The sequence below is a fragment of the Nansenia antarctica genome (assembly GCF_963989245.1).
Source record: "Nansenia antarctica genome assembly, chromosome: 7".
In the NCBI taxonomy this organism is placed as follows: Eukaryota; Metazoa; Chordata; class Actinopteri; order Argentiniformes; family Microstomatidae; genus Nansenia; species Nansenia antarctica.
The window spans coordinates 15705354-15714361 of NC_137677.1; the positions used below are offsets into that span (position 1 = coordinate 15705354).

Below are 9008 nucleotides of genomic sequence, written 5' to 3' on the forward strand. Positions count from 1 at the left end.
TAAATAAAAGTTCTATGATTCATTGAAATGACATTAAACTAAGATAATACGATGGTCAGCATAATTTTTCGAATCTTTATTAATAAGCTATTACAGAAACTGTAGTGACATTTTCCAAGAGTGAATGTGGTATTTCAAGATGGCGGTTAGTGAAGAAATCTATGGGATGGGACATGGGATGACGATTTCCATTGACCAATCAACGGTGTGCAGCGTCACACGTCACACGCAGCCTGGCAAAAAGATCCGGATGTTAAAATTTAGTACCTGCTCTCGATGTGGAGCTAAAGAAGCGACCCGAACCGACCTGGGACGACAATGGATAAGGGGAAAAGAAGCAGGCCGAAGCGGGCTGGCCTGCTTTGGCCTGCTTTGGCGCTGTAATGGAAAAGCGCCATTAGTTGTTACAGAAGAACAATTAATGGCAGAACATATCTGTAAATGTGTGACAGCGGTAGTGAACCTGGCCTGCGAAGTTTCGTAAGCAGCAATAATTCCAGCAATAATTGCGCGGGAAGAGATTATTAGCATACTAACATAGGAGCTGTCGGGACTTCCGGTTGAGTGATGTAGAGGAAAGTCGCAGCGTGCGTGTGCGCCATTCCTTTTGCATATCTGTTTTCATTAAGCCACTTTTCAGTATTTCTTTTTATATATCTTATTTTATCAACAACCCTAGACCACAACTTGTTAAGATGAGCAGGCAGACTTAACGAGCAACGGGTAAAAACATTACTCAAACGTTGACTTCGCCATCCCTGCCTGATCCCACCAAAATGGCGGGTGCTAGAAGCGATATGCTAGCTTCAGCCCCCCTCACAATCAACACCCTCATCAAAGAACTTGAAAAGTCACGGAAAAGTTTGGCAGCAGAGCTTACCTCATCCCTGGAAGCTTCCCTGATGATATCTCTAGCTCCAATCAAAGCACCTTTGGATTCCATTCGCTCCACTGTGTCTACGCATAGCTCCACCATTAGCGACATGGAAACTGCCCTCACCGATCACAGGGACAGGATCACGGGGTTGGAAAACGATGTGTCCACTCTGCAGGCGAAGCTAACCTCCGTGACCGCGGAGAATGACTCGCTTCAAACTAAAGTGGAGGATTTGGTATCCCACTTCAAATGGCAGAACATTAGAGTGGTGGGTTTACCCGAGGACATAGAGGGTGAAAATGCTAGGCAGTTCATGTCAGTCCTGTTCCGCGAGGTGGTGGGTCCAGAATCGTTCCCTGTGCCCCCAGAGCTTGACCGCGCTCACCGGAGTCTGAGGTCCAGGCCCCGTCAGGGCGAGTGAGATTCCACCGCTACATGGAAAAGGAGCTGGTTTTTCAATGGGCCAGAGAACACCGCGAGGGGACATTCCATCAAATTCTACGAGGATTTCAGCCCGGTCACTGCGAAGAAACGAGCCGCTCGTTTCAATAACATCAAGTCCGCTCTCTACAAGAAAGGGATCCGTTTTGGTCTCATATACCCAGCTCGTCTGCGGGTCTCCTTCAATGGCGCTACCCACTTTTTTGATTCACCTGCACAAGCCGAAGCATTTTATCAACAACATATTGGCACATAAAGGGCTTGCTATATGTTCCTATGTTTGGAACTAATTAAGTAAAAAAAAAGGAGCCAGACCTAGTCAAGAAAGCTCCTCTGGGGTCAAATCACAGATTTTGAAATTAATATTGAATTAATTGTTATAACTTCATGTCATAGAGAGGAATTACCTGCATTTGCGTTTAGATTAAATTATTATGTTTTAAAGATATTTTCTTGATAGACGTGTCTCACGTGACAGCATTCGAATTGTCAACGTAAGAGGAGGAGTTGAGAATCTTCTTGCGCATGCGCACCGTGTCCAGAAGAGAACCGACGAACGCCTGCCCAGCAAACGCCGAATACCATATTTATTTCTTACGAAATCAAGGTACTATTGCATGAAATTCAAACTGTAAGTATACCTAAATCAACGCGTTTGTAAGAATGCATGCTCCAATGGCCTAGTCGCATGTATGTTTGTGTTTGCAGGTTGTAAGACTGGCCTTGGAAAGTCTTGGGGCATGCGCCTTTGTCTGCGTGTGATAGCATGCTTTGTGTAGCAAGTAGCGCAGCTCGCCGCATTTCACACTATATTCGAATGAATCAGAATAACATGTCTAATGAATGTAACTTAATGAATCAATAAAGGCCAGTCGTTTATTTTGCAAATCACCATACTCGCGTGTGCATTCTGCAAATAGACTAGATCCACGCTGGTACCAATGGTTTTAGTCCCAGGACTGTTTTAATGATGCGCTCTGCCTCTGAAATGGCGCCTGAGTATGTTAGCCTCACGTCTCCCCATATGCATTAGTCAAACGCAATTTGCACACTATCCAACGATCTTTATGAGTATGACCATGATCTGGCATTTGATGATCTCGGCTACCAGTCAGCCAACTGTATGTTAGCTAAGCTATAACACTGTGCAATATGACAACCCTCGTGCACATAAGGTTCAGAGATAGGAAATGTTAGGATATGTATAGCATAGCATAGAGTACAGCACAGTGTTTTATTTGTATTATAGTGGATAGTGTATATAGCCTTTATTTATGTAAACCAGCTCTTTTCCCTTGTTTTAGTATTTTTTTCCTAGCACCAGGGGAGCCCCCCCTCCCAAATTTCGTTGTATGGTACCTGTACTGTATTAATGACAATAAAGACCATTCATTCATCTACATTGTGTGATCTTGTGCGTCTCCCAGGGCTGACTATCCAGACTACACAACCATCATGTCTGATGGAGAAGGGTTTGTGGTACGCGTGCAGGGCCTCCCCTGGTCCTGCGCTGTGGACGAAGTCTCCAGGTTTTTCTCAGGTGAGAAGATAGGATACTCTACTATGAACACCAATCTGGTTTTAGTCGTCTAGAAACTAAGCTTTTGCATGTGGCATTCATACAACAGATTTAGCCTATCACTGATTATCTACTAAGACTCTTCAAAGGCATTTGTGTGTGTGTGTGTGTGTGTGTGTGTGTGTGTGTGTGGGGGGGGGGAAAAATTCAACAACTGTTGATTTGTCTTCCAGATTGTAAAGTTGCAAACAATGGCACGAGTATCCATTTCACCTACACCCGGGAGGGCAGGCCCAGCGGAGAGGCGTTCGTTGAGCTGGAGACCGAAGACGACCTGAAGATCGCCGTCAAGAAAGACAGAGAGACCCTGGGGCACAGATATGTGGAAGGTATTTATTTTTTATTTTTTTAATGCATATTCATCAATACACTAATCACTAACAACTTCACCATGAGTAAGGAGGTGGTATGGCCTAAAAACATAGGTTTTATAGTCTAGCTTGCCAGATCGACGCAGCTGGCCGCTCTCGTTTAAGAGACTACCGGTTGCATGATTGGATGTTAATTCAGGACATGTTTATGTGTTTGTCTCAGTGTTTAAGTCGAACAATGTGGCGATGGACTGGGTGATGAAACACACTGGTCCCAACTGCCCAGAGACGGAGGGGGACGGCCTGGTGCGGCTGCGCGGCCTGCCCTTCGGCTGCAGCAAGGAGGAGATCGTCCAGTTCTTCTCAGGTGAGGGTGAGAGCTCACCCTCCTCTCTCCTTCAATCCAGTCATGTGCACCCACGGTCACTCTCTTTTGACATTAGTCTAGCAGGTCTGGCTATTTTATATTGGGCACTTACAGCTTTTCCTTCCTGTGATTTTTTTCCCCTATACACTCAGGTTGCCATGGTTGGAGATATCGGAGGTACTTCACTGGATGATGCTACCAGAAGAATGATGCCGTACCTCCTCTCAAATGATCTGGCAGTCCAGTTCAACCTTCATGGACGTCACAGCAAGAAGAAGTTCAGAGAAATGCGCCTTTATGATGTCATATATGGTAAGTTTGAGTGTTGAATTGCTCAGTCTAACTTTTACATTTTTAATTTGGCAACACATTTGATGTACACCAATAGAAGGTATGCCACAGCAAAGACAGTATATACAGCAATGGAAACGGGGCACAACAAATCTTCAAAACATTTAAACTGATGTCACTCAAGAAAGTTCCATAATGCTATAATTTCTAACAGTTGGCCTCTTGTCATTTCTATTAGGGGGACTAAAGAAAAATGCCCTCACTCAAGAAACCAACCACAAGGATGCAGAAAAGGCTCTCTCCAAGTGGTTCACTGGAGCTCGCGATAGAGGTGGAAAAAGAGTTAGACCTCGGACACAGCTTCTACAACTGGATGATGTACCAACCCAGTAGGCAAAGTCTCTGTCTCTCTTTCTCTACAATGCTGCCCTGTGGTTGGTTCCGTCACTGGGGATTAAAACCGAAAGGCTGAAGAGACACGCACAGAGGGCCCAAGATTTTTTTATTTATTGCACTGCTTGGACACACCACACCACACCACCCCATCCTCGCGGGGCGGAAGAGCAGCCACAGCTGGTGGCTCATCGCACTGCCAGCAGGTACGAAGCGGTTCAATAACTCCTTTGTCCCATCAGCCATTAAACTGTACAACTGCTCGGTGGGCAGCGGGTGGTGACTCCACCACTACCCCCACCATCACCACCAACCACCCACCTCCGCCTCCCCCCCCCCCCCCCTACCCTGCCACACCCCCACCGAACTGGAACTGTACCGAACTGAACTGAGTCACTGAGTGAACGGCCGTGACCTGAACATACGAACACTTCAGGAACACTACTGTAACTGCAACTCAACTGTACTGTACTGAACAGAACAGAACTGAACTGAACTGAACCTAACGAACCGAACTGAGTCACTGAGTGTACTGAGTGTATGGACGTGTCTGAACTGAACTAAGTCTAGTCTTATATATTATATATATATAAAGACAAAGGGTGCAGTGCCCAGGGGTTTATGGAACAATTGACCTTGGTGTATCCCAAGCTTGAAGGCAGTGGAGGAATTGAACTACTCAGGCCACGGGGCCAGACCAGAACAAGAGCTCTGGATGTAATCCAATGTCCTGGTAGTGGTTATACTCCACTCTTTCTTTGTGGATGTCTTCTGGGAACATCCACTATTTATATCAGGCCCCTTCAGAAAGATCTGGATCTGGATCCTGTAAGTGAAGCAAGCTTTCTTAACACATCAGATTCCTCTGTTATGACATTATTCCTTCTTGATTCCCATGTCTGTGTGCTTGATGTGAGGGTTGGACACTTGCCTTTATATTATCGTGTACTGTATATTTAAATTAGTAATACACTGATTATTTCTGACTTGTACAGTAGTACCTCCATTAGTATTGGGACAAAGTGAAATTTAAGGATAAAACAGTACTGTATTGTCTGTGTTATTGTATCAAACTTGTAGCATATATCTGATTCGATCAGTGTTGTATTTGTCTAATTCTAGGTGCCTATGGATGTTGAACCATGTAATGGACCCATGGTGGGCTGTTTATATTGTGGTCAACGATTCCTACACTCAATTATTAATGAGCATGTGGACAGTTGTGTGTAAGTTTGACATTTTTGTTATTTCATATGCCAGTATTTATGAAACAATAGTATTGGTAATTTCAATGTAGTAACCAAATGTCTAAACATTTCTTCCTTTCTTCCGCAAGGGAAACCCCCATGCCCCCCTCCACCTCAGAGGGAACCTCCACGCGCCCCTCCACCTCAGGGAGAACCCCCATGCCCCCCTCCTCCTCAGAGGGAACCCCCATGCCCCCCTCCTCCTCAGGGAGAACCGCCATGCCCCCCTCCTCCTCAGGGAGAACCCCCATGCCCCCCTCCTCCTCAGGGAGAACCGCCATGCCCCCCTCCTCCTCAGGGAGAACCGCCATGCCCCCCTCCTCCTCAGGGAGAACCCACATGCCCCCCTCCTCCTCAGGGAGAACCCCCATGCCCCCCTCCTCCTCAGGGAGAACCCCCATGCCCCCCTCCTCCTCAGGGAGAACCGCCATGCCCCCCTCCTCCTCAGAGGGAACCGCCATGCCCCCCTCCTCCTCAGAGGGAACCGCCATGCCCCCCTCCTCCTCAGGGAGAACCGCCATGCCCCCCTCCTCCTCAGGGGGAACCCCCATGCCCTTATCCTTCGCGAAGGCCTTTGACTCCGTGTTGCATGAGCACCTGCTGGACGCTCTGCAACAAAGGGGCCTGGATGAACATATTTTGAAATTGATTGGCAATTCTTACGAAGATTGCAAGACGGTATTGGAGGCCAACGGAGAAACATCTCCGGCCATAGAAATGAAAATTGGGGTCAAATAAGGAGATCCCATGTCTCCATTGCTATTCAATATCGCACTTGACCCCATGCTTCAAACATTGGAAGACCGGGGATCCGGCTTCCGAATTTGTGGCAATAACGCAGTCACAGCGTTGGCTTTCGCAGACGACTTAGTGCTACTAAGTGATTCATGGAAGGGCATGGAATTCAACCTGCAGATCCTGGACGGATACTGTAAGCTCACGGGACTCAAGGTGAATCCCAAGAAATGCCATGGCTTCCTGATCAAATCAATCACAGTTGCCAAGACGAGATCATTCGTAGTCAACGAATGCCCAAAATGGATGGTAGGAGGCGGGGAACTGAACTTGATAGGACCCGACGAGACCGAGAAATACCTCGGTCTCAAGGTAGGTCCCTGCCTCATATCGAGCCCCTTTGACCCAGTAGAAAAACTTGAGGTCTGGGCTGGAAACATCAATAAAGCACCACTCAAACCAACCCAAAAAGTGACATTGTTAACTCGATACGCCATCCCAAGGCTAATATACACGCTGAACCACTGCAATGTGGGATTGGAAGCTCTAGGTGAAATAGACGGCGTGATTAGAAATTGGGTAAGGGAATACCTCCACTTACACCATTCAGTGTGTAATGGAGTCCTATACTCGAAGAATTGTGATGGTGGATTGAGTATCCAGAAGCTTAGCAGAATCGTACCTGCTATACAAATTAAACGCTGGGACAAGCTCAGCAGATCAGAGGATGGGCTGGTGAGCGAGACCGCTATGGAGGCGTTCAGCCATGACGATCTGAACAAATTATGGAAGAGAGCGGGGGGTGACCCGTTGAAGGTACCGACCCTGGGGAAAACACCCGGGGTAGACGTAGAGGGACCTGAGGGCACAACGACTGTAGTAACAGACCCCAATGCACCACTAAGGAGATGGCCAGCCCCCTGTGACTGGCGCAGAGACGAGTACCGAAGATGGGTAGCACTACCAACTCAAGGCCTGGGAGTAGAAGTGTTCGGCAAAGACAGGATCAGCAACAACTGGTTGGCTGATCCGGTCCAAGCATACTTAAACCAGGCACAATTTTTGGCCGGACTTCAGCTTAGAACTAACACTTATCCGACACGTGAGGCGCTGGCCAGGGGCAGGAGGTCTCAGGAGACCCTATGCCACAGGTGCCATTCTGACTCGGAGACTCTGCCGCACATTCTTGGAGTGTGCCTAAGCGTGCAGAAGTCCCGCATGAGGAGGCACAACAAGGTGTGTAAAATCCTGCAAAATGAAGCCGAAAAGTACGGCTGGACCGTAGACGCGGAACGCCATATCACCGATGATAATGGTATTGAATGGGTTCCAGACTTGGTCTGCCGGAAAACGGATCACATTGCGGTGATCGACGTTACTGTTTGCTTCGAAACGTCGGCGGAAAACTTGCAGCTAGCAGGGGCTCAGAAAGTGGCATATTACTCACCGTTGGTGCCCCACCTATTACAAACAATGGGGCCCCTTGGAAAAGTAAACGTCTTTGGCTTCCCGGTAGGAGCCAGAGGCAAATGGCCAACCCAGAACTATGAGGTGTTAAAGTTACTGGGGCTGAAGAGCAAAAGAAGGGCCTCCTTTGCCCAGCTGGTGAGTAGGAGAGTGCTCCTATACTCACTGGATGTATTGGGTGACTTTTACAACCCTGTAAGAGAAGAAGCAGAACACACCCAGGAAAGACCGATGGAAGAGGACCACTGAAAGACAAAGGAGAGAGGGCGAGAGGCGAATGGTAGGGGGATAAGGGGAGGGTATACGGGCGGGTAAGGGTAGAGGGGCCAATATGGTAAGATTTTTCAAATGATCTTGTGGCTTCTGTGTCCACAACTGACACTGGATTTGGACTTCTCTAGTCACTCCGCCTGCCTGACCCCCAGCCGACCACTCCACCTGCTTGACCCCCAGCCTGTCTGCCGACCACTCCGCCTGCCTGTCTGCCGACCACTCCGCCTGCCTGACCCCAGCCTGTCTGCCGACCACTCCGCCTGCTTGACCCCCTGCCTGTCTGCCGACCACTCCGCCTGCCTGACCCCAGCCTGTCTGCCGACCACTCCGCCTGCCTGACCCCCTGCCTGTCTGCCGACCACTCCGCCTGCCTGACCCCAGCCTGTCTGCCGACCACTCCGCCTGCCTGACCCCAGCCTGTCTGCCGACCACTCCGCCTGCCTGACCCCCTGCCTGTCTGACTACCTGCCTGCCTGACCCCCTGCCTGTTCTACCTACCTCCAGCCTGCTTCCCCTGACACCCCAACCCTTACAATAAATCACTATTATTGTTGTACTACCTGTTCTCCGTTGTCTGCTTCTGGGTTCCGCCCTCTGGTCCTGACAGGTCTGAATACACTTACGAATGTACTGTATGTAATATTAACTGTATTAGTGTATATTACTTTCATTTAGATGTGGCATTAGTGATTACTGTTTAGTTTCACATTGCCACTGTGTAGATGTTAATAGAACTGTCTGTAACATTGCCACTTTTCAGATTCAAATGGCAGCTTGCCCTGATGTACCCTCATGTATGCTGTCCAAATGCGCTCACATGCACAACAATGTTTACTGCTTGAAGGATTAACGAGGGGGCACAGAAACCACAGTACTTTTCTGACCAAGTAGTGTGTATAAAATAACTATCTGACCAGACAGGCCATTTCAGGACATCTCTTACCTCCTAGACCTAGGACAAATCTACTGTAATTCACAGAGCCATAACAGGATGGAACTCTTAACCCAAGCATGTTAGTAAAACTAA

General features: G+C 48.1%; 1 protein-coding gene across 1 annotated transcript; it reads left to right on the plus strand.

Annotated features, from left to right (window-relative positions):
• Positions 1-2773: 2773 nt before the first annotated feature.
• Positions 2774-4211, plus strand: LOC308161989 (heterogeneous nuclear ribonucleoprotein H-like; the record flags this gene model as incomplete). The annotated part of the gene is made up of 5 exons (XM_080536068.1): positions 2774-2858; positions 3071-3226; positions 3432-3581; positions 3728-3887; positions 4105-4211. The coding sequence occupies 4 exons, from the start codon at positions 2774-2776 to the stop codon at positions 3766-3768; spliced, it is 432 nt and encodes a 143-aa protein (XP_080392194.1). The 3' UTR covers positions 3769-3887; positions 4105-4211.
• Positions 4212-9008: the final 4797 nt, after the last annotated feature.